Source organism: Pongo abelii, chromosome 22 (assembly GCF_028885655.2).
Source record: "Pongo abelii isolate AG06213 chromosome 22, NHGRI_mPonAbe1-v2.0_pri, whole genome shotgun sequence".
NCBI classification, from domain to species: domain Eukaryota; kingdom Metazoa; phylum Chordata; class Mammalia; order Primates; family Hominidae; genus Pongo; species Pongo abelii.
In genome coordinates, this window is record NC_072007.2 from 52261839 (window position 1) to 52287030 (window position 25192).

The 25192-nt window shown below is 48.2% G+C and overlaps 1 protein-coding gene, 1 long non-coding RNA gene and 1 pseudogene across 2 annotated transcripts in view; 1 reads left to right on the forward strand and 2 right to left on the reverse strand.

Moving 5' to 3' along the window:
* The first annotated feature begins 1719 nt into the window (after positions 1 to 1719).
* LOC134760858 (uncharacterized) lies at positions 1720 to 5315 on the forward strand. Its single transcript, XR_010138892.1, has 2 exons — positions 1720 to 2084; positions 2309 to 5315. It is a non-coding gene; the product is annotated as an uncharacterized LOC134760858 (long non-coding RNA).
* The window catches only part of C2CD2 (C2 calcium dependent domain containing 2), a 69906-nt gene continuing 47942 nt past the window's right edge, over positions 3229 to 25192 (reverse strand). The window contains exons 10-14 of the mRNA XM_003779445.5: positions 25007 to 25181; positions 23737 to 23850; positions 19598 to 19725; positions 17088 to 17397; positions 3229 to 7434 (exon numbers count right to left, since the gene is read on the reverse strand). Of these exons, the coding sequence (XP_003779493.4) occupies positions 7214 to 7434; positions 17088 to 17397; positions 19598 to 19725; positions 23737 to 23850; positions 25007 to 25181 (948 nt within the window). The 3' untranslated portion in view covers positions 3229 to 7213. The remainder of the gene's footprint in view (positions 7435 to 17087; positions 17398 to 19597; positions 19726 to 23736; positions 23851 to 25006; positions 25182 to 25192) is intronic.
* LOC129052329 (uncharacterized) lies at positions 11229 to 17081 on the reverse strand (annotated as a pseudogene).

Consider the following 25192-nt stretch of genomic DNA (forward strand, 5'->3'; position numbering starts at 1 on the left):
CTACCAGTGAATTTCCTTTTGAACACTTAATTCTTCCTGAAAGATACTAGATGGGATTAAGATGTAATTAATCACTGAGGGCTACACCCGCAGCCCTGTGGACCGCCTGCCTTAGATCAGTACTCTTCCAATTAGCATGTCTCCTTGGCTCTGGTTTTGTTATAATTTAAATACAAACCTACTCCTGTGCAAAGCGTGATAGACATCCTTAATCACTTCTCCAGCCATCTCCAGCTTTTAAGAAAAAAAAAATTGGCTAATTTTTCTCATAAAGAGGGAAGTCTGATCATCAGCAAATAAGTAAATTCCTACTAAATATGAAACATTGACTCTCACTTCATGTTATTCTCACCCAAAACAGGCAGCATTAAAGTTCAAAAAAGACCATATATCCTCGAAGAGTAACTGCTGACCTTATTCACTGGCAGTGGGCCTTATAGCACAGTGAATGGCCAGGTTGGAGACATGCTTCACATTTGCTTACATACCCACAAATTAGGGGATGATATATCTGGGCTATTTAGTAGACCTTTATCATAGGAGTATGTAGATTTTCCATAGAGTGCTGTTGTGTGACTTGAATTTTAGTCTTGGCCATGCCTCTGACTTCCTCAGTGATTTATCCTGGTTCCAGGGAAGGAGACCAGCCTTTTCCTCATGCTAGTCTTTGGTGGTTTTTAAACATTTGTTTTAACTCAACAAATGAAATGTATCATATGCCTGACACCACTACACCAGTTTTTTTACATATAAAATTGTTAAAAATTTTTGGCCAGGTGTGGTGGCTCACGCCTGTAGTCCCAGCACTTTGGGAGGCCAAGGCTGGTGGATCACTTGAGGTCAGGAGTTTGAGACCAGCCTGGCCAACGTGGTGAAACCCCATCTCTACTAAAAATACAAAAATTAGCCGGGCATGGTGGCGGGCGCCTGTAATCCCAGCTACTTGGGAGGCTGAGGCAGGAGAATTGCTTGAACCTGGGAGGCGGAGGTTGCAGTGAGCCGAGATCACGCCATTACACTCCAGCCTGGATGACGAGAGTGAGACTTCTTCTCAAAACAAAACAAAACAAAACAAAAACACATAGGACCGTAGTCCTTAATCTCTCCAGTTGACACAGGCAGAGCCAGAGACTCACGGCTGTGAGCAGAGGTTCTCCAGGCAAACAGCCAGCGCTCAAATTCTGGTCTAGCCAGCTGTCAGCTTGGGCAAGTTACTTAACCTCTCTGTGCTTCAGTTTCTTAACCTGTAAAGCTGAAATAGATCATGCCCCATGGAGTTGTTTCAGAGAGTACATGAGTCACTACATATAAAACTATTTGAAAAATTCTTGGCACATAGTGAGTGTGCAATTATTATTAGCTATTGTTGTGATCTCAAGTCTTTCTCTAACTTTATTTTATTTTATTGAGATGGAGTCTCACTCTGTTGCCCAGACTGGAGTGCAGTGGCGTGATCTCAGCTCACTGCAACCTCCGCCTCCCAGGTTCAAGGGATTCTCCTGCCTCAGCCTCCCAAGTAGCTAGAATTACAGGCATGTGCCACCACACCCGGCTAATTTTTGTATTTTTGGCAGAAACAGGGTTTCACCGTGTTGGCCAGACTGGTCTTGAACTCCTGACCTCAGGTGATCCGCCCGCCTTGGCCTCCCAAAGTACTGGGATTACAGGCGTGAGCCACCGCGCCCGGCCTTTTATATAAAAGCTATGCTTGCTACCGAGCTAGACTATAAATTAATACATCCCCTGGGCTTAGTCCGGTGCTTCACCTGGTACAGCAATGATGATCACCAGCTGATAACCCTTCTATTAAGGTGCCCAAGGTACCTGCACATCCAACTTTATAAATATCAATGGCATTAATATAGATCTATAAATACATAGACAACTAATTTTGAATGCCTGTTACAGCAGGGTGTGACTCGCAGTTTCCACCGTGGACAGTCGCAGTGTGGAGCTCGGGAAGGCCAGTGGAGGAAAGCTGATGTTTCTAGGTCATCACTGGGAAGGACGGCCTGGCCTCGGCAGCTTTCTCTCTAGGGGGATCACTGTGCTATGTCAGCCATCCTGGTGTCTAGCCCCCTTTGGTGAGTGATCTGCATTTTAAAAATAAACTTTATTGACATATACACACATCACCCTGTCTTTGTAGGGGTGCTAAGGTCAAAACAGCATGTGGTCATCCCCTCCAGTGTCCTGCTCAGTCCCCAGCACCGGGTCCTGGGTGATGGGGGGTGAGGTGGGTGGAAGCAAAGCTGCTGTCTGTGCTTACGTAAGGGTCATCAGCTGACCTTTGTCCTTGCTCTGCTAGGTGGGCAGTGACTGTACGAAGCCCCGGGGGATACAGGAAATGAGAGCAATGCAGGACAGTGAAGCCCGAGAGCCGGAGGCCTGAACCATGCTGCTGCAAGCACACCGATTCCGCAGCCTGCAGAAAAGCTCCTTCGTGGGGAAGGCAGGGCTTGAGTTGGGTTAGACCATTCGAAAAGTGAGTGTGAACTGCTGGGCACGAGGATGCACACTCCAGAATGACCGAGGGTGGTTGAGTTGGATTAATTTGGGCAGTGGAGACGCATTGGCAAACAGTGCTCACCTGGAGGTGATCAGCTTAGGAAAGTTGGTAAATTAGGACAAGATTGGCCTCCAGCAACTCAATCCAGCCTCCTCCTGGAGCATCAGCACAAAGTGGGTCCCACTGGCCACACAGAGGCAGCAACAGTTCAATCACTGGGTCCTGAACCACTTCTAACTCCAAACAAGAGGCACTGCCATCACCACCTTGTGGTGCCCAGGAAATGGAGCCAACTTGGAACCCAGCTGGGAAGCATCAGGCTCCCTCTAAGGGTCTACACTGTGTCTAGCAAGCGGGCGGGACAGCTGAGAGGAGGGGTGAGCAGTGTGGGGGCAGGAGGCTGGGCCTGTCCAGTAGCTTTCTCCAGGACACCAGCTCTCCACGTGCTCTGCTGTCTGGGCACCGCATGGGGACCGCAGGACACGTCTGTGACCCGACTCGACCGCCTCCATCCCAGAACCACCGTGAGCCCCAGGCAAGTGCAGACACCGTTCCACCTGTGGCTGAGCCAGGTACCTGTCCCCCTCTGCATGCACCCGGGCCACCCACTGGGGTGGGGATTGGACAGTGAAGTCCAAGGATGACCTGATGAAAGGGGCACTCAGAGAAGACCCTGGGACTTCCAGGACAGAACAGGACTCAGGAAAAACAACTCAGTGTAGTGTTCTATGTGCACATTTATTTCTTTCAAAGATTGTTTGTGTTTCAGCCACGTCTTCTCCAAAGGAAGCCACCCAAGCCCGTGTGCAAGCTTGGTGCAGGGGTGCAGGGCTGTCTTCGGCGTTTAAAGTGCTACTGAGGAATACAATCATTGTCACGTAAGTTCATCACCGCACTCCAGCGTCAGGCCAAACCTTTCCGTGGACCTGGAAAACCTGCCATTTTCTTCTCTTTCTACAATGCAGTTTCGACATAACATTGGTAGAGTAAACAACAAACCACAAGCCTAAATGATGAATGGTGCGCTACTGCCCAGCTGCTAACTGAGAGAACAGGGCAGTGTATTGTGTTTCAGATGCAAACGGTCATGGACCCAAGGTAACCTGAGTTTGCTCTGCAGGATTCCGCGGGGGCCTTGCCCTGTGCAGGCTGCTTTGGTCTTCGTGTCTAGGCCGGTTTGGGGCAGTGGGGAGAGGGGCTGGCGGCAGGGTTTATGCCAGCCCTGAGGTCTGTTTTCCATTGGACAGAGATACATGTCCTGCCTTCCACCATCCACCAATTTGTACTCTGAAGTTTCCAGATCAAGAGGCGTGAGATTATTACCCAGGAAACACCTGCCTTCGGTGGCCAGCAGTGTAAATTAATCTTTCCCTCTCTGCTGAAAGCAACTTTGCAACTCTCGTCTATAGAGGTGGCCAGTAAAACCCAAGCAAAAATCTAAATGGGCACCAAGTGGCCACTGAATGGCGACTGGTTGAGTAGCAGTCGGTCATAAGGGATCAGGGCTGGTTTTGAACTCAGACTTGAAACTTGACTAAAATAAAGTGCTCTGTCAAAACTCTCACAGCAGGTTTTCAGCTGGAACAAGGAGATGGCTACTTTTTGTTATTGCTACAATAACACACACGTGTGTGCAAACACACGTAACACACACACACACTTAAAGCTCCATTTCACTCCTCCACAAAGAACAGACGCACCTCCTTAAACAAAGCAAATGGGGAAGGGTTGCAAGCTCATTAAAACCAACATGAGCACCCAGTTCCAGAGATACAGACACAATTAATCTTAGTGTTCATGAGGAATCACTTTTAAAACACCACTGGGCAAAACTTTCATCCAGACAAAAGCCAAAAACAAAAGCCCTCAAGCTGCAAAAGCCTGTAGAAGAGGTGAGGCGATAAAGGTGATTTACACATCAGTATTTTTAGCATTTGGTGGATAATCTTAATTTATCTTTAACCTTCACAACATTTACTTTGTCATAAATACCCTACACCATGAAAAAACAAACCTGTATAAAACAACTTGGAAAAGAAACATTCACAGTATCAATACAGCCCATTTCTCACAGTGCTACCCTGAAGCTAGCCGACATGTTTCCTTTGCCTTTGCTTCATAAACTCCGTCCCACATTGGTGTTTTCTGTAACTTCAGAAAAGGCCATTGGATGGAGACAACGTGACCGTGTCTACAGGAAGCAGAGCCCTAGACCTCAGTATTCAACAGTAAGCAGTGCTCATGGGATTCATCTGGCAATGGAATAGTTAAAAACTTTTTTTTTTGAGAGCAAGAAGGCTTAATATAAAATTCTGGGGCCGGCCTGGTGGTTCATGCCTGTAATCCCAGCACGCTGGGAGGCCGAGGTGGGTGGATCACCTGAGGTCAGGAGTTTGAGACCAGCCTGACCAACATGGTGAAATTCCATTTCTACTAAATACAAATAAATTAGCCAGGTGTGGTGGTGCGCACCTGTAATCCCAGCTACTTGGGAGGCTGAGGCAGGAGAATCGCTTGAACCCAGGAGGCAGAGGTTGCAATAAGCTGCCATTGCACTCCAGCCTGGGCAACAGAGTTAAACTCCGTCTCAAAAAAAATTTTTTTTAAATAAAAAAAAACTTCTGATATCCTTGCACTTGAATAGAGTGCACCTGAATTCCAAAATCAAAAAAGAATTAAAAACTTCTCATCAGTGTCTGAAATTCTGACACATAATATCCTCTTGGAATTCTTAAATATGTCTCAGGCTTTTTTTAACCACATGGCCAAGAGCAGTAAAACTTCAAGTAAAACATTAAAGTGAACATCTGTCCCATCTGTCCCAAAAGACTAGCAGTGATGCCTGACTTTAGGGACAGAAACTTGGTTGTATTCACATATTTTGAAACTCCAGGTGCTTTTTTTACAATGATTAAAACTGGAATATAATTTTTAAAAACAAAGCAGGTCGAAAAAGTCATTTTAAAGTCACTTGATAATTCCTGGAACACCTAAGAAGTCTGCAATGCAAATTTTAAAGTGAAATTCCTAATGTTTTCTAATCTCTCCCTCTAAAAAAGAAGAAAAAATATCCTATAATTTTGGTTTTTATACAGGTTTTTACTAAAAAAGAAAAAAATCCTATAATTTTGGTTTTTATATAGGTTTTTACTAAAAAAGAAAAAATCTGATAATTTTGGTTTTTATACAGGTTTTTACTAAAAAAGAAAAAAATCCTATAATTTTGGTTTTTATATAGGTTTTTACTCACCAGTGGCTTTATTACCCCTGAAATACTGAATGTTTAAGGATTAACAAAAGAGGCTACGGAAGGAAGCTTGCCCATTTCCATCTTCATGACAGAAGTCAAGCTTTCCTAACAGCCTTTTACATGTCTTTGGAGAAAAGTGAATCATATTAAACTGTCAAAAACACTTCACCCCAATGATGACTGCTCTTTGACCAGCATGTCTACTGGCAGTGGCACATTCAGAAGGAGCAGACCAAAGTGAAATCTGTGGATGAACTGAAATAGAAAAAGGCAACTGACGAGGAAAGCAACTGGAATGATACTTAGGGATATTCAAATGGTGTGCCAGGTTTATCACGTTTTCCACCAAAACAAACCCAAACAAGGGCACCCCAACCTGTGTCCAAGAGGACTGTTCACAGCAAAATTCTGAAGCACTCATAGAAGGAATGTCCTGCAAGTTTGGCCCATTTGTTATTAAACTTCCATTCCTAAGACTGACACGTGAGACACAAAATAATTTCCTCTATTGCCCTAAAAGGACTTTGTTTTGGCTACTGGCAGCATTTGGCAAAATCCATGTATGTGTTTGGTTACTGTGTTCTACGAGCAGTCACGTATGGCTCCTGACTTCATCTGACAGGCCTGCTGTGCTCTTGTTTAGCAAGTATGACAGGCAGGAAAAAAAAAACCTGGATGTCAACTGCTCCACTAGCATTATTAGAGCTTTTAACACGATAGAGAAAAATGTAAAAACCATGTGAGAATATATATATCTTCCACTTGCAAGTAGGCTCAAAGTAAACTTAGAAAAGTGTTCTGCATACTATGCATAGGATATAGTTAGTGTTCAAGTTCTATGGCTAATATCAAAGGTAGATGACTTCCTACGTCTGTCGTAGCGTCTCCATTCCTATCAAAATTTCTCTATTTATCCAAAATCCTGCCTATGTTCCACTTCCCTGTACTCAGGGCCAGCTGCATTTTTTATTCCAAGCAGCAGATGAAGAGAGGTGACCCATCCTTTCCATTCACAGTGACAGCACAGGGAGGCACCTCCTTTTTGTGACATGGTCCAGGCATGGACCCAAAACACCACTTGTTAGTGTAGAATAGGTAAACTGAGTCCCTCAAACCTGCCCTCCACAATCTATTAGAGCATATTATTTCACTTATAATGTTAATCTCCTTCTAATATTGAACCCTAACCCTTAGCCTTGAGCACAGCCCAAGCTCTGTGGCTGTCAAGTCTCATTTGGCATCTGGTGGCAAGTTGGGCTTTTTCGTCCCCTCTGGGAGAAGCCTCCTGGCTGGAGACTCAGATTTTGTTTTCCCTTTAAATGACGAGATGGTTGGAAGAAACCCAGCAAGACAAGCGGGGCATCTGGACATCTGGCGGACACACTGGCTGCGTCCTGGTGAGGGTAGTTAACGCAGGTGCACGTCTTATGGCTTGGAGGTGATGACCTCAGGCCCTACGTGCAGGGCTCCACGGGGGCACTGTTCATGGTGTTCTTGTTTCTGTGCCTGGAGAGCAGCTTCTTGTTCAAGATCCTGGTGAGGGTGATGCCTTTCCTCCGGGAACCCTCTGGCTGCTCCAGGAACACAAGGTCATTGTGTGACTGACTCATGCCCGGGTCTTTCTGTTGATGCCGCCGGCGGAAGAACAGCTTTGCGCCTTTCCTTAGAATTCCTCCTGGAAGAGGGAAGCACAGGGGCTGGTCAGGTGGGTGGGGAATGAGGGGCTGAATGACTGGTCCAATGGGACAAAGGGAAAAGGAGGCTCCAATGCCTCTAACAAAGGGCCGGTTCACTACTTCAATGTGCTGTCACTACCTGCATGAGAAAAACAGCTGCAGTCTGGCTTGTACAAAACGAGAGTTTTCAAGATGAAATGGAAAGGAGATTATAACAGTAGAAGCAGTAAGCCTGGACTACTGCTTGGTATCCCTTTCTAAGGACGATATTTATATTCCTGGTTTTTTTTTTCTTTTTTTGTTTTTGAGACAGAGTCTCTGTCTGTCGCCCAGGCTGGAGTGCAGTGGCGCGATCTTGGCTCACTGCAACCTCCACCTCCAGGTTCCAGTGATTCTCCTGCCTCAGCCTCCCAAATAGCTGGGATTACAGGTGCGTGCCACCACGCCTAGCTAATTTTTTTGTATTTCTAGTAGAGACAGGGTTTCACCATGTTGGTCAGGCTGGTCTCGAACTCCTGACCTCAGGTGATCCACCCCTCCCTCAGCCTCCCAAAGTGCTGGGAGCTGGGATTACAGGCATGAGCCACCACACCTGGCTTATATCCCTGATTTTCTATCAGACCAAATGGAGGCAGACAGCTATTGCCTCGGTTGGGATACCTGGGTCCCCTCTGTGCCACCCACTTCCCCTCATTAGGAAGGGTGTAGGTGGCAAAGCAGTATTGTGTCCCAGAAAGGATGGTCACACTCATAAAACCCAATTAAGACCCTGAGAACAATGGTATTCACTTTCTTAGGAATGTTAAATAATATTTGCTCTTTTGGGAATAAGATTTTATTAAAAAATAATTCCAGATCCTATCATATTAGGCTATGCCATCTGAAGTTTGTTACTTGGGCATTATTTGGCCTACAAAACCTCAGTTTTGTGTGGTTCGATCTATCTGCTTACAGATAGATACAGATCTCTGTATACAGATATTTACCTGGATATAGATATCCATCAGGTAGTAGAATATGCAATAGAAAAAAATTAGCAGCAGCAACAATAATTTCAACAGCAATGATTCCTTAAAGTCAAGTACAAGCTAACGTAGTGGGTGCAAGAGCCCACTAATTTGCTTTTTCACAAATTAGTTTAACATCCTATTAACCAAGGCTCGCAAGGTCGAGGAAGTAAGTATTTCAGGCCAGCCTGTGAAACTCATTACCGCTGGTATGTAGGTGGTAATGATTTTGAAAGAAGACAGGTCTGATCATCACGAAGAGGAGCCTTATACTTAAAGTGATAATTTATTCCCTTTGTGATAGGCATATCCAGTAAACATTTCAATAGCCATGACATATGCAAATAGCCACCCATGTTGAGGAGGTTAAAGGAGGGGATGAAGAATATCAATTCCCTCTTTTAAATGAAATGCACACCAACAATTGTGGCATCTGAGGGCAGTCGGAGAAACCTGACCGAGACCTGCCTGTGAGTCTTTGTATAATCAAAGCCTACTATGGGGAAAGAAGCATGTGCCCCTGAGCCTGACTTGAAGCATGAACTGCTGTGTCCCATCTGCTCTGCCCAGGTTACAGGACAGAAACTGAGAAGATGAAGGGCCGCAATGGACTGAATTTAATTTGATCAAAGCGGCCATAATTTTTTAAAAACTTGACTCTCTCAATACAACCAAATCACTTTTGTCTATGACGTATCATGTGGACATTTTTTACAGTGATCTAAAGTTAGGAGCCTGTGTGCAGGGACTTCAGGGACTGCTGGAAAAGGAATGAAAAAGGCGGGTAAGTAGTATCAACGTGTAAATGACGTCCCTGTTGTCCGCAGGCCTAATGGTACACCTGTGGGGCATCAGTGTCAGTTCCTGGAGTGATTCACGTCCCTGAAAAATGCAGCACATCATGAAAAACCAGCCATCAGCAGGGTGTGTTCTGACGGGTGGATAATGACCCCCAACTGGACATGACTTTGGAGTTTGGCCAGTGGGGCAGATGCAGTGGTACCGATGTGGCTAACTGCCTGGTGCATCCGAGGGCACCTGCTGGGGAAATGCCCTGGGCATGGTGACAGGGGCTCCCAGGCAGAGGAACCCCCAGCTGTCAGGGGGCTCTGAGCTGACCAGGTGACCTGAGGCTGGGGGATGAGGAGGCCCTCAGTGGTGTTTCTGATCTATAGGCACCTGCATCTGCCTTGAAGCTCTGCTTTAGGCTGATCTTGGAGGCCCTGAAGGGCCTATGGACAAGGGCTCCCAGGTGGAACAGGGGAGAGGTACAACGGCTCCCAGGTGGAACAGGGGAGAGGAAGGGGTTGATCCATCAGCTTCACCTGGACTGCTCCAACGTCACCCCTTCACTTCCAGGGGAAATGGAGGCCTAGGGGGAGGGAACGCCAACCCACCCCCTGGGTCAACCACAGACCCAAGGACTCAGAACCCCCAGCAGTGAGAGGTTCCCTCCTGCTCCATCTCCAAAGTACATTTCATAGGTGTCCCTGCACTGAAGCTGGCCTGGGGTCTGGAGCCAGGCCTGAGGTATGAGCAGGGACAATGTTATGGGCTGAACTTGGCTCCCCTACCCCCACCCAAATTCATATGTTACAGTCCTAATCCCCAGTGCTTCACAGGATGTGACCTTATTTGGAGATAGGGTCCTTGCAGAAATCATCAACTTAAAATTAGATCACTGGGGTGGCCCATGATCCAATATGCCTGCTGTCCTTATCAAAAGGGGAAATTTAGACACAGAGACAGACACACAGGGGAAGACACTGTAAGGGTCACAGGAAGGACGCCACGTGAAGATGAAGGCGGAGCACAGGGTGCTGCTTCTACAAGCCAAGGGGCACCAAAGGTTGTCAGCAGCTGTCAGGAGCTGGAGAGGCAGGAGCAGGCTCTCCCACAGGGCCTCAGAAGGGGTGGCCCTGCTAGCACCAGCAGCTCAGACTTCCAGCCTCCAGAACAGGGAAAGAATTGGCTCCTGGTGTTGCAAACACCCAGTTTGTGGTACTTTGATACAGCCCTGGGAGGGGAGGGGGTGCATTTGGCTTCAGGATCCAGGAACGTCCACCATGTCTTCCTGTTCAGTCCTTAGAACCCAGGCAGCCACGTGGAGGAGTGGAGGTGGAGAGGACAGTGGAGCAGCATCCTTAGCCCTGGAGCCTCGAATCAACAGGCCTCTAAGGCCAACAGGTGCACAGGCCCTTCCTGGAGAATCTGGCATGATGGGGGTCCGGGGACACCAGGCATGAGCATTTTTCAAAAGATCCCAGGTCTTTTGAACATGCAGCTGGGGTTGTCCACTGCTAGCGCGGGTCCGGCCAAAATGCCGCTAGTGCTTAGAGCACCCGGAGGCCACAGCCGACAACGCAGGAGCAGGCCAGGGCCGAGGACACAGGCACCATACCTGCTCTCCTGCCTATGCTGCTGCTCATGCTCCTTCACACTTCACTCTGGGGGCTGCAGACCACAGGGCTGTGTGGGTAGAAGCTGATGCAGCCCACCCGCAGGGCCCGGCGCCACGTCAGAGACGCGCGGTGTGCCCAGGTTAAGAGGGAAGTGGGTGTGGAGACAGGCAAGGCACGGCAGTGTTCAAAAGACCTCAGAACAGGAATAGGAGCCGGGCACGGTGGCTCAGGCCTGTAATCCCAGCACTTTGGGAGGCTGAGGTTTGGAGAATCCCTTGAGCCCAGGAATTAGAGACTAGCCTAGGCAACAGAGCAGACCCCATCTCTATTTTTAAAAATTAAAAAAATTAAACTTTTTTTAAAGAAATAAAATGGGATATGCACATTTTCAAGCAGTTATTATAATTTATGCAAGTGAAATTGTACTACAAGTGCCTAAACCTGGGAGGCTGAGGCAAGTGTTTTGCTTGAGCACAAGGATTCGAGACTACAGTGAGCTATGATCTTGCCACTGCACTCCAGCCTGGGTGACAGAACAAGACCCTGTCTCTCAAAATAAAATAAAATAATAAAAATAAAAACTGCCTAAAATTCTAATTCTTGGCATATTAAGACGAAATAGCAAGGATTGCAGCCTGCATGTAAAAAGATGGTAGATAAGAAAGATTTGCACGGCATGTTTTAACCCCACTCCTGGCTCCAGTCTGTTGTCTGTCCATACATTGAGGGACTAACTTGCTTCAGTGGCAGATCCCTGCCCCAGGGAGCCCTGTACCTCATCTTACACCCCACTGCGAAGGGTTGGTAACAAGGTTATTTTCTGTTCTTCCATCTTCACTCACGCTCTCCAGAGCATGTCTGCTGTTTTGTTAAATTTCTTTTTTTTTTTTTTTGAGATGGAGTCTCGCTCTGTCGCCCAGGCTGGAGTGCAGTGGTGCTATCTCAGCTCACTGCAACCTCCGCCTCCCAGGCTCAAGCAACTCTTCTGCCTCAGCCTCCCAAGCAGCTGGGATTACAGGTGCACGCCACCATGCCTGGCTAATTTTGTATTTTTAGTACAGATGGGGTTTCACCATATTGGTCAGGCTGGTCTCGAACTCCTGACCTCGTGATCCGCCCGCCTCAGCCTCCCAAAGTGCTGGGATTACAGGTGTGAGCCACAGCTCCTGGCCTGTTTTGTTGAATTTCATAGTTCAACATCCATGCCAGAAACCAGATTATGGTCATATGTGCCTGTGTGCAAATCTTCCCGAAATCATTTGTGTGACTTGCACACTTTCCCCTAACCTGATAATTTGTCACAGCTTCTAGGGGGATGGCATCAACTTCTCGTACAGGGGATGGTCATGTGCGGGTGGCGACTGAGGTTTGCAGTTCTGTAGACTGGACCCTCAATTACATTCCCCAGCCGCCTCTGAGGAAGGAGGCCTGATCCCTACCATTTTTAGGGTTGCTTTTGGTCACTGTTTTCCTACCTATAGGATTTTAAGACAGATTCCTCAATTAGCTATTTATGTTTGCTAGACTCTGTAGGGACAAATGAGGAAGCTAAGGTTTGGAGAGGTGGCTGTCTGGGGTCGCACACTAACGGGGCAGGTGTGTGACACTGCGCTTTCTGGCTCTGAAGTCCACGTTCCCAGGCCCTGCTCTTCCGTGCTGCTAAGGACGGCGTCTGAGAAGTGGCCAGCCAGGTGTCTGGAAAAATGGGCAAGTCTGTGGCCCCTGGGGAGGAGACTCCGGAGAGTGTGGATACATCAAGCCCTTGGGGTCTCACGGAGCAAAGCCCCCTAATCCCGCAAGGACTCGGGCGGGATTCCCAGAACGAGTTGCGTCTCCAGAGAGAGAGGCATGCAGCAGGCAGAGGAGGAGGATTCCAGCCATGCAGACTCATCTCAGGCAGTGTGTGCCTCGTCAGCCATCAAGGACCACCATGCGGACAGAGGCCATTCCATTCCCTTTCTCAATAGCAATGGGAAAGCCTATCTCGACTTGGAAGCAGATTGTTCACTATCACCTTTGGGGTAAACGATGCAGGGAGAACAGGGCCCCAGATTTGCCAGTGCACACTAAATAGCCGCCCCATGGTGGTTGTGAGGGTCGAGGCTGAGATGGGAGCATGCTCTTGTCTGCTGGCAGTAACCCCATATGGAATGTACGGGTCTGCCCACCTCCACGAGCAACGCCTGTGAGGTGTCGCTGTGTCAACCTGGCCGCAGCACCCGGAGATTCAACAGAACACGCACTGAGGTGCGGCTGGGAAGGCATTGTGTAGATGTGGATAACAACTCCAGCCAGTGGACTTCGAGGAAAGGAGATTATCCTGGAGAATGTGGGTAGGCCTCATCCAATCAGCTGAAGGCCCTAAGAGCAAACACTGGTTTTCCAGGGAGGAGGAAATTCTGCCTTAAGACTGAAGCATCAGCTCTTGCTGGGGTCTCTGGCCTGCTGCCTGCCCTGCAGATTTCAGACCTGTCAATCTCATGAGTCAGTTCCTTAAATATGTAACCTATGGGTTCTGCTTCTCTGGAGGACTGTGACTGCTCCAGTAACTGATGGTCTGGATCAAGCAGATCATCTGCTTGACTTTGAGCCCGCAGAATCTGTTGCCCTTTGCTGATAGTGAAGTTCACGCCACGGGCAAGAATAGCCGGGGCCATGTTGATTTCATGAAGCCTGACTACTTGACTCCAGGCTACCTTCTCTACGCCAACAGCAAGAAGCAAGATTTAGACCTCACCCACAACCTTCAGGATTCCTGAAGATAATTTGGGGAGTGGTTATGTGAAATTTGAGGCGAGTAACCAAGATTTTAAATGGGAGACAGGGAGAAGAAAAAAAGTCTCTCCCTGGTTCTAACAAGGTTTAAAAAACAAATCACAAGAAGGCTGAAGTATAAACAAATACATGAAAGAATTTAAACATAATTAATCTAAATTATAGCTCTAATGTCATAAATATTTCCAAATTTATTCCTATTTGTCTCTACAGAGTCTAACAGATATAAATAGCTAATTGAAGGATCTGTCTTAAAACCCAGCAGATAGGAAAAACAATGACCAGAAAAAAAAAAAAAATTGTCTTTGGCTTCCCAAGAACAGCATCAGATTTCAACTGGAACCACAGATGGTCCGTTGATAGAAGCGACTACTTTTTAGCTCTGGAGGACGACAAAGGGAACCAGCCTCTTCCTGTGGGTGTCACAGCGAGGTCGCCTGGCCACATCAGGTACCAGAGCCAGTGCTCTCACCTGATAGGCGCTGTACAACCTCAGGAGGAACACAGGGAACTAGCAACCTAGGAGGCTAAAGGCGCAGAGGGGAGGGAACACGAGGCAGGCAGGTCGGCTGGCTGCTGAGCTACAGGCTGCACTCCTAGGATGTCTACGTGTAATTGAAAAAAATAAGACAAAAATAACTTACTGTGCAGGCAATTAATTCTGGTTGGCATAGCGATCCTCTTAAGTTAAAGGGAATGAGCATGAGATGAAGAGAAGTAAGAGGCAGAAAGAATTATGCAAGAGCAACATCAGAGTGGACGTGGGTAAGGGTTCTGAGCCATCTACAGACACCACACGCACACAGGACGCCACCGTGCAGGATATTTGGCAAGGTTTCTTACTGTTCAAGTTTTTTTTTCCCAAAACCTCCCTTGAAACTTTTGTTGTTACTTGTGGTAACATACCCATAATATACCCTCTTAACCATTTCTACCTACACAGTTCAGTGGTGCTGAGTATATCCACAACCAACTTCACTGATCTTTTTTTAAACTAAAAGTAGATAAGAATTTGGGGAATACATTTCCTGTGCGGGCTAGTTTCCAACCAGCAGAACCTCAGGAGGATTCTAAATACACAGGGACTCTCAGAAACCGAATACAAACTCCTTAGCAGGACAGAAGATACAGGTGGTTCTTAAACCAAAAAAAAAAAACAAGCTTTAGTTTTTAAAAACAACACCCTCTATTACCAGTTTTGAAAAACGTTTGGTTGAAAAATGAAAATGACTTGGCAACCAGAACACAGAATCGCCTCCGATTGTGACAACATCTCACAGAGATGCTAATTACAAGTCTCTTTAAAAACACTGGAAGGAAACATTTAAAACTGCTGCCAAGTATGTCCTGTTCAAAAACCTGGGGTCAATGCGGTAGGGCCGCAGGAGTGAAACGCACGGCATGGCTGCATTCCCAAATGCCCAGTCTCCGGCAAGTTCTGAGCCTGCGCTGTAGGTGGCCAGCCCCAGCCCCCAGCACACCTGCCTGACACCCAGTCCCCAAAGGGTGGACCCCTCATCCACCTGGCCGGTGAAGGGAGAGGAGCAGGGTGGGTGACACAGCAAGGATGGAAACCCAGGGAAAGACCTCCCGGAAGGGAAACCAGACAGGGGGAAGGAGGAGGGGCTGTGTGAAAGAGCACAGATCTTTGCATGAACAGAGTGAGCGAGGCTTGGCATTTCAGAAGGAATGAGGAGGGCGGACGGGGGGTTGGGTTCTGCCAGGACAAGAGGAAAGGGCCCATCGAGTCAGGTAAGGGAGAGGAAGAGCTACCCCACCCTGCACCCATGTTTGTCCCACTTCGCCCAGCACTCACTGTCTACAAGGCAACGAATAGGCCACAGGTGTGTATGTCAGGTGACCAGGTCACCTTTGACATAACCCAAGCCAAGGCCTCTTAACAGGAGCACAAGGAGCCTGCCACAGAGGTCAGCGTGTAGCTTACAGTCCTCAAGTGCTCTGTGGAGGGGGGTCCATGCATAAAGAGCCCCAAGGCCAGGCAGTGGGCAAACGGAGTCCAAGGGGTCTGAAATCTTATCCAGGAAATTTCCTCCTTCTCCCTTTCCTCTTCTAACTTCCCATTTCCCCCAACACCTATCATGACTCTGCACTGGCAAGGAGGGGGACATGGGAGAGGGAGGCCACCATGCCATGGCTGAGGGACATGAAGCAAAGACAGGGAGAGAGGGGAAGAGGACAGACTCAGTCCAGCCCACGGCAGGCTGTCGGCTTTGGCACCAGGCACATTTGGGACTAGAGCATGCTGCACTGTGAGGCTGCCTTGTGGGGGCATGTCCTGTGCACGGCAGGGCGTTGAGTGGCATCCCTGGCCTCTATTCACTAGACTCCCAGCTCTATTGCACCCCAGACTCCCAGCTGTGACAACTAAAGTGTCTCCAGAAACTGCCATATTCCCTGGGGGAAAAAAGTGCTGGGCTTGAGAATCACTGGTCTATGGCATCAAGAACAGAGGACAAAAGGCAGCGACAGCAGTGCTTAACAAAGCTCCCCCAAGGAGCCCCTTCGGTTTCCCGACACAGATGGTCTCAGGACATCCTGAAATTTCTGCTGAAAGCCTTGGAGCCCCACACAAGAGCCAGAGCCAGGAGTTAATGCTGAGCTTCACCTGAGCTCACGGCTTGGCCTGCCTTGCCCCCAGTCCTGTCTTCTGCACCGAGATGTCCTTTTGTCCCCCGAATGGTGGAATCAGGTGGGCGCAGGCAGTGGCCATGCTCCTCATCTTATGGAGGAGGATGCTGAGGCTTGGTGAGTCTCACATCTGGAACGGATCCCAAGCCCCTAGACTATATGTCCTTAGCAAATACATTCAGGTTACTCATGCCAAGGCACTGTCTTGGCAAATCTGCACACGCTTAAGGAATTTACAGTTTTAAAGCACTGACTTAAGGCTAATGGAAGCAATCAGTACTAATGAAATGATCACCTCTTCACCACCCACATATTAAGTTAATCAATTCATTATTCCCAGGAGCTTTTCTCCCTGTAGAGCCTCCTAGGGTCAGGTGGTGAGGTCTGGTTTTGTTTCAGGTACAGGGAGACTCTGAGAGGCACAAAGGAGCAAAGATGTCCATATCGGCAGTGGAAGGAGCCCCAGGCTCTGCCTGGCTCTGCTCTGAGTCTCTGTGGCCCATCATCGTGTAGGGCTCTTGGTAACCCCTCGGGAAGCCAGGTGGAGCGAGCCCAGGCTGAGGAAGGGGCCTCTATGCATGGACATACACTGACCCCAAATGCAGAGATGACACCAACCCTCACACAGAAGGACCTGCAGGTGCCTCCCATGGGTTCAAACATTCAGCACAGGGCGTTTCTGGAGGGGCAGGGGGTGAGGTTGGGAGGGAGTTTGTAGGGGACAAAGGGAAGGAAAGCAGATGACTTCAGCTTGGAAGCCAGCATGAGCGCAAAGCCACCAAGTGGGGGGCCCGGGGTTGGGGGCTCGGGAGCAGGTACCTTTATGCTTTTTGGCAGCGCCCGGCTCCAAGACACTCACGGAACTCTCTGACAGCTCATCACCGTCGGGGTCCAGCAGGACCTGGCTGCTCCATGCCACGGCCTGTGGCTCCTTCTCCAAGTCCCAGGAGTCTAGCTCTTCCTCCTGGGGCTTGGGGGCAAGGGATGCCTGGGCTGACTCGGGTTCCTCTGGCAGGGCAGAGGCCGCGGCCCTCTCCGGATGGGATGGGGCGTCCTCCTGGTGGGTGCTGTCCACAGAGGCTGTGTAGCCCTGCATCAGGGCAGCGTCGTGGTCCTGAGATAGTGAGGTCTGTCAGGGGCAGTGGGGAAGATGACAAGGGATACATGAAAGGAAGGGAGGGTTTGAAAAGACCTGAAAAGCACTCTCCAAAACATTCTGACAGCTGATTTCAAAGTCTCAGAAGATGCAGCAGTGGGCCTCAGAGAAGGCGCTCATACATCACGGCCGTTGCTCATGCTTGGGCTAAAAAAGGTCTCCCTTACAGCCAGGGCTCAGGATCCCTAGGCAGCTGGGGGTTGGCCCCCAGGGCTCAGAGGTTAACCCTCTTCCTCCCGCAGATGGGCCTAGCGGTGGGAGCATTTGTGGCAAGCTGCAGAAATGAGATGCGAGAGAGAGAGCCCATCCTTCAGAGTCCACGACAGCACAAAGGAAGTCGCCGTGGGTGTTTCGTGTTTAGCTGTCTTTGTTCCTACACATGTTTATGTTACCTGCAAGTGGAAATTCACCAGCACATCCTCTCAAAAATTATATTTTGTGTAAAAATATTTAAGCACTAAATGAACCTCTGAGAGTCGGGATAGCACTTCCTTGGAGGGGAGAAAGTTTGGGGAGAAGGGCACGGGGGCTCCCTGAGGGCCAGTCATGCTGTTCTTGGTGTGGGTAGCAGTGACACAGGTGTTTGCTTAGGGACAATTGTGCTGTTCTGACTTAAGTGCCAGCTTGTGGAAGCGCCCACTGACTCAAGATTAGATAATCTCCCCGTCTCTACTAAAAAAAATACAAAAAATTAGCTGGGCGTAGTGGCGGGTGCCTGTAGTCCCAGCTACTCGGAAGGCCGAGGCAGGAGAATGGTGTGAACCCGGGAGGCGGGGCTTGCAGTGAGCGGAGATTGCGCCACTGCACTCCAGCCTGGGTGACAGAGCGAGACTCCATCTCAAAAAAATAATAATAAAATAAAATAAAGATTAGATAATCTGAGCACCAATAATCACTGCAGTGGATTCAGAACATTAAATACTAAGATCCAGGAGTTCCTTGTGATTTTTAAATACGATCTTAGAAAAAGTACAGGGGAGATGACCACGAGTCTTGTCCTTATTTTGCTCATTCATTCACCCGAGACCAAAGAAAACCTAACTACTGGGCCCTGGACTTCCAGAGAGGTCATGGATCCCTGCTGAGGGCCCCTGGAGGGGCTCAGGAAGCCCCAAAAACACCACCCGCCTGCCTCTGGGACGTGGGGCAAGGCCACCCTCTGGGTACAATGGCAAGGCTGATGACTCATCTCTGGCACCTCCGAGGTCCTGTTCTGGCCTGTCTCCCAGCTACTGAGGAATCCATCTTCTGCGTGCCCTCTGGCCCACCCACCCACTCTTCTGTCCAGAATTCTTCCTCATCCCCCTCCTACTCCAAATCAAAATCTCCCAACCCTCCCTCCACCTGTTCATTTGGAAATGTCAAAAAAGAGTAAGGGCCAGGAGCAGTGGCTGACACCTGTAATCCCAACACTTTGGAAGGCCAAGGTGGATGGATCACTTGAGCCCAGGAGTTCAAGACCAGCCTGAGCAATGTGGTGAAACCCCATCTCTACCAAAAATACAAAAATCAGCCAGTCTCATAACAAATTAGCTGGTCTCAAAATAAATAAATAGATAGATAAAAATTTAAAAATCAATTTTTAAAAATGTAATAAAAAGAGTAAGGATCTGTAACATGGCCCTTTACCTGAGGGGCTGGCCTCTCCGCAGCCGGAACCACATGCCCGCCACCACCTGCTCTGAGCAGACGTCCCAGAGCGGGAGAAGGGGAAGAAAGGGAGTGCAATGTCCACGGGGGCACTACAATGTTCATTTCTCTCTGATTACAAAAGGAATAAACATTCATTCCAGAGTGAAAGGCTCTGGAAACATGTCACGTGGAAAGTGAAAGATCCCCGTGACTGGGTGGTGACGACAGCAGAGGTTCTGTACCAAAGGGGAGTCTTACATCATGTTCCTCTCTTTCAATAATTTTTCTTGAAATGATTTGCCAACCTCTCAACGTGTAAAGCGTCCCTGATTAGAAAGTCTCCCGTGTCCTTGGTGAATAGGATAAACTGCGTAAACACAACACCACACATGACTCCTTTGTGGGGTTAGGAACATAATTTGACATTTGTAAATGGAACTCTCTGGACGTTAACCAAGTGCTTGGGCTAACTTCTTCAAAGGGCAGAGGAGCAGCAGGTCACTGACAGATGCAAACACCTCCCCAGCCACCACGATGGTACCTTGGAGATCCCTGATATGATAATAGTGCTTTTCTTCCGTGGCGACTTGAGTTTCAGCTTTGAAGATTCACTGAGCTGTCGAATGGCAACTTCAGCCACTGGATCCGAACCATTCAACACCAACAATTCTGCCAGAAGCAAGGCAGTGTTAAGTTCATCAGCAAAAATTAAAGACTTCCATGGGAACTTCCAGGGATAATGGAAATGGTGGATAAGCAATGGTTAGCAGATATTTTCTAAAAAGGGCCAAAGAGTAAATTGTTTAGGCTTTGTAGGTGGTCTCTGCAACAGCTTCTCAATGCAACTTTTATAGAGTGAAACCAGCTAAGAGACCACAGGTAAATAAATGAGTATGGCTGGGTTTCAGTAAAACTTTATTTACAAAAACAAGTGATGGGCCAGATTTTTCCTATGGGCCATAGTTTGCTGTTTGCTGACCCTTGGTCTACAACTTGATTCCTTGGGTGGTTACAAGATACTCACTGAAGTGTCTGCTTAAGATTCACCGATTTTATTTATTTAAGTTATACTGAATAGAGTTGATGGAAAAATGGCAAAATCAAGCAAACAACAACAAAAAATATCTAACGCTTTGGAAGATTTTGAACTTTGAAAGGCAAGGCAGTGACTCCTTTTCCCTCCCAAGAGTGGCTAAACACATAGAATAGTAACTAGAGCTATGAAGGGCCAGTTAATAAAAGCACTTCCTTCCCCAGGTTAATAACAACACACACCAGCCAACATCAATAGAATGCTTACGGCAAACCAGGTGCTGTTCAGAGAGAAAGTTCTGTGCACATTCTCTCATTTACTCCTATTCCACACCCCATGAGCAGGTCCTTCCTTTTATCCCATTTGACCATTGAGGAGGATGTCCAGCAGCCAGGAGGCCCCAGAGCTGAGATGACCAGCAGGTCTCTCTAACTCAGAGCTGATGCTTGTAACTTACAGTTTCCTGCTCAGGTAAAGTCAAAATGACAAAGCTATTAAAGTAGCAGGATGGTAAAAGGAACTTCTGCCTCAGTTTTGGCCATGGCCTGAGGCTTACAGATGCTGCCATTTCCAAAGGGAGTCAAGATAAGACCACAGAGGCCAAGAACAGGTGACAACAGTGACACTGGGGAATAATAAATAGATACTTGGGCTTCCTCCCTGGTTCCTGGCACAGAGAACAAAAAAAACCCCTTTGAATTCCAGAGCCACTGAGCTGGGGCATCTTTCTTATTCCTAATAAGCCCCTGCACCCCACCCGAGTGAACGCTAATGAGGATGGGCACTGGATGTCAGAGGCACCAACCCTGTGGTTAGAAGGCTGGAACTTTCTGCCCTCCTCTCGCCTGTGGGGAAGGGAAAGGGGCTAGAGATTGAGTTCAAATCACCAAAGGCCAATAAGTGAATCAATCATGCCTACATATCTACTTATAGAAGCACCATAAACCCCTAAATGACAGGGCTCAGGGAGCATCCAGGTTGTGAACCAATGCATGCACGTACTGGGAGAGGGGCGACTCCATGGAGATCAAAGGTGCTATGCTCAGGACCCTTCCAGACTGTGCCCTACGCCCCTCTGCCTCTGGCTGTGCATTTGTGTGATAATAAACTGGTAAACCCAAGTGAAGTGTTTCTCTGAGTTCTGTGAGCCATTATAGCAAATTATGGAACCCGAGGAGGGTGTCATGGAAACCGCAACTTGTAGCCAAGTGGGACAAAAGTGTGGTAACCTGGGGACCCACTATTTGCGCCTGGCATCTAAAGTGGGAGGGTGGTTTTGTGGGGCTGAGCCTTTCACCTGTGGGATCTGAGCCTTTCACCTGTGGGATCTGAGCTAACTCCAGGTAATGCCAGAATTGAATTAAATTGTAGGACACCCAGTTGGTGTCTGCAGAGAAACAGAAAATTGCTTGCCATAGAAAATCTACACATTTGGCGTCAGGAGTGTTGTGAGTAGAGGAACAGATTTTTGTTTAGCCACTGACCCACACTGAGAAGAGAGAAGTGCTGGAGAAAGGAGTTGGGGAGGACTCCTTAGGAGAAAGCTGTGCTGTAATTCCCAAAGCCACCAAGGGAGATGCGTCGGGGGCACGTCCTCTTCATGCCAGGCCTGGTGCTTCTGTTCAGTCCCCCGAGAGCCCGGTCCAGGTGCCAGGTGCAGCCTGGACACCTGCTACAGCGCCTGGCTTCACCGTGGCGGGTGAGCCTGGGGGCCGGCTCCATGGCCCATGCACCAGAACCCACAGTGGGAACATCAGCCTGGGTCTTTTTAGAGGGATCCTGCCCATGTGACAGGACCCTGCAGCATGGGCAGTGGGGGCACTGCCAGGGGAAGAAACTGAGGAAGGGGCATCAGAGGCAGCGGCAAAAGCGTCAGAGGCATTAGTACCAGAGCGGCTCCATCTCAAATAAGTGCTGGGCAAAATGAGGCTGGGACCCCCTGGGCTGTACTCCCAGGAGGTGAGGTGTCCTTACTCACAGGGTGAGCTAGGAGGTCGGCACAAGACGCAGGTCACAAGGACCCTGCTGATAAAACAGGATGCGGTAAAGAAGCCGGCCAAAACCTGCCAAAACCAAGATGGCAATGAGAGTGACCTCTGGCTGTCCTCACTGCTGATGATACACTAAGGATAACGCATTAGCATGCTACAAGACACTCCCACCAGCGCCATGACAGTTGGCAAATGCCATGGCAAAGGCAAGAAGTTACCCTATGTGGTCTGAAAAGGGGAGGAACACTCAGTTCTGAGAAATCCCCACCCCTTTGCTAGAAAACTCGTGAATAATCCACCACTTGTTTAACATATGATCCAGAAATACCCAGAAAAATAGCTAACCGGCAGCCCTTATGGGTTCTCTGCCTACAGAGTAGCCATTCTTCTATTCCTTTACTTTCTTAATCACTTGCTTTCACTTTACTCTGTGGACTCGCCCCGAGTTCTTTCTTGCACCAGATCCAAGAACCCTGTCTTGGGGTCTAGATCAATATCCTTTTCTAGTAACGAAACGAGGGGCAGGGCCTGCGTCCCAGAACTGCAGGTGGGGGACCCAGCAGGGTAGTATCCAAAAAACCATAAAACCTCCCACGAGAGGAGGAGGCAGTTATAAACTTTCACCAGGCTGAGAATCCAACACCATGTTAAGACAGTGCCGCTCCAGTGAGAACTTTCCACTTCCCTGATTGCCCCACCTTGCCCAATTGTTGACCTGGGCAAGGTCAGGCACAGGACTCAGCGAATGCAGGAGAGCTAAGCAAGAAGGAAGCATCCATTGCCCCTGAGAGCAGGTCACGAGGAGGCGAAGGGAGAAAGTTAATCCCCAAATTTAGATTGCGCAGTGATTTAATGAGTCAGTAAGACATCTCTTCAAAAATGTCTATTACCTGAAACTGACCATAAAATAGGGAATTTGCATTTCCTATTTGTAGTGACCATTTCCTAGTAGAAGGGAAAACTACTTCTACTAAGCTGGTCTAAGCAGAAAGTGGGAAACAAAATTAAAGTGACTGTGATGATGATGTCCCAAGTCCTACTTATTTGCTATTAATGTAGCTAGTGTGTTGTGCAAGAGAAAAATGATCAGAAATTTTAAAACGTAAAGTCTCAGCTGGCTTTTTATTTTGTTAAAGCATTCCCTAAAATGGAGCAGGAATATGAATGCCACTCCTGGTCTCTGATCAATTTGGAGTTCCCTTTTCTCCCTCTCCTTCACTCATCACTCAATAACAAAACAAAACCAAATCAAAACTTTTTTTTTTCAAGAGACAGGGTCTCGCTCTGTCACCCAGGCTGGAGTGCAGTGGTGCAATCTCGGCTCACTGCAACCTCTGCCTCCCGGGTTCAAGCGATTCTCCTGCCTAAGCCTGTTGAGTAGCTGGGATTACAGGCATGCGCCACCATGCCCAGCTAATTTTTGTATTTTTAGTAGAGATGGGGTTTTGCCATGTTGGCCAGGCTGGTCTCAAATTCCTGACCTCAAGTGATCCACCCGCCTCAGCCTCCCAAAGTGCTGAGATTACAGGTGTGAGCCACCGCACCAGGCCCAAAACAACTTTTTCCAAACTCTGAAAGGAAAATACTTCGTATCAGAACAGCCCAAAAGGCCCAAAGGTGCTAAGAGGGACAGTGATGTGGGCATGTCTCAGTTACCTGTGTCTGAAGAAGAGAGTGTTTTGCTGACGGGGGCGCTGCGGCAGGCGATGGCCTGGACAGAGATGTCCTTCTCGATCACCTTCACCTTGATGGGAGTCCTCACCGGAGAATCTGCCAGAGGAAGATCCTGATTACAAAAGCGGCCCCGTGGCTGACTGGATCAACAGTTACCAAAAAGTGAAAGGACAGCCCTCACTGCAGCTCCGGTGTGTGCAGTTGGTAAAGGCAAAGCTTAACGAAAGCCGTTTTGAGGGGAGAAGGGGCAAGAGTGGTGTCTGGAGTCCAGGTTGAAATAAAATTTCAGAAACATTTTAACTAAGCCAGAATTTCCCATTCTATTTTATATCCCTGAACTGTGCCAACTCATGTACTCTGGGAGGATAATGCTTTTGCACAAGCAGAGATGCAGTATGAATTGTGAGAAATAAAGCATACGCTTATACAGAAACTTCTGTCTCCAAGGCAGTGGTGTGGAGACAGGTACAGAATTCAGCTGGATCTCAAATGACAGCCTGTCAAGCCTTCTAGCAAAAGATTTTTAACAGAAGAAAGTCTACAAGGACCACTCACTTTGAATTTTTCAAGAAAAAAGTGTGTGCTGTCCCCACATACAAGTAATAGAGTTCGTGTTTTGTTTTGTTTTTGTTTTTGTTTTTTTCTTTGAGAAGGAGTTTTGCTCTTGTCCAGGCTGGAGTGCAATGGTGTGATCTCGGCTCACTGCAACCTCTGACTCCCGGGTTCAAGCAATTCTCCTGCCTCAGCCTCCAGAGTGGCTAGGACTACAGGCATGTGCCACCACGCCCAGCTAATTTTGTATTTTTAGTAGAGATGGGGTTTCACCATGTTGGTCAGGCTGGTTTCAAACTCCTGACCTCAGGTGATCTGCCCGCCTCGGCCTCCCAAAGTGCTGGGATTACAGGAGTGAGACACTGCACCCAGCCCTATAATAGAGTTCTTAATTTAACTTAGTTGGAGTTAAACCTAAGTGCAACTATTTACACTATCTAGATTTTAGCTTCAGAATATACCATGGGAATTGAACCTTGTTTCAGTTTATTGCACATGTGTGTAGCAGAAGAGAAAGATAACTGTCATCCAACAGCAACAAATTAAGCACAAGTGTGGCCAATTAGCACCCTTCCTGTGCTGTGAGATTTTCCTAACACTCGGCGCTGCAGGCTGCAGAACTCTGCAGTCTGTGGGGGCAAGGTGGTTACAGACAGGCGTCATGCACCAAAGTTCCCCGACTGCGTTCCTGTTGTCTCACCGGAGCTCAGCGGGGACGCCCTCCCCACGTCGACGCGAGGCTTGGTCTTCACAGCAGTGATAGTAGTGACCACAGTCCCACAGGGCATCACCGTGCGGTCCTTTTCTATTTTTGCAGCAGGAACAGGGGGAGGGATGGGCCAGGATTTCAATTCACCAGGTTCTATGTAAGAGAACTGCAGAGAAG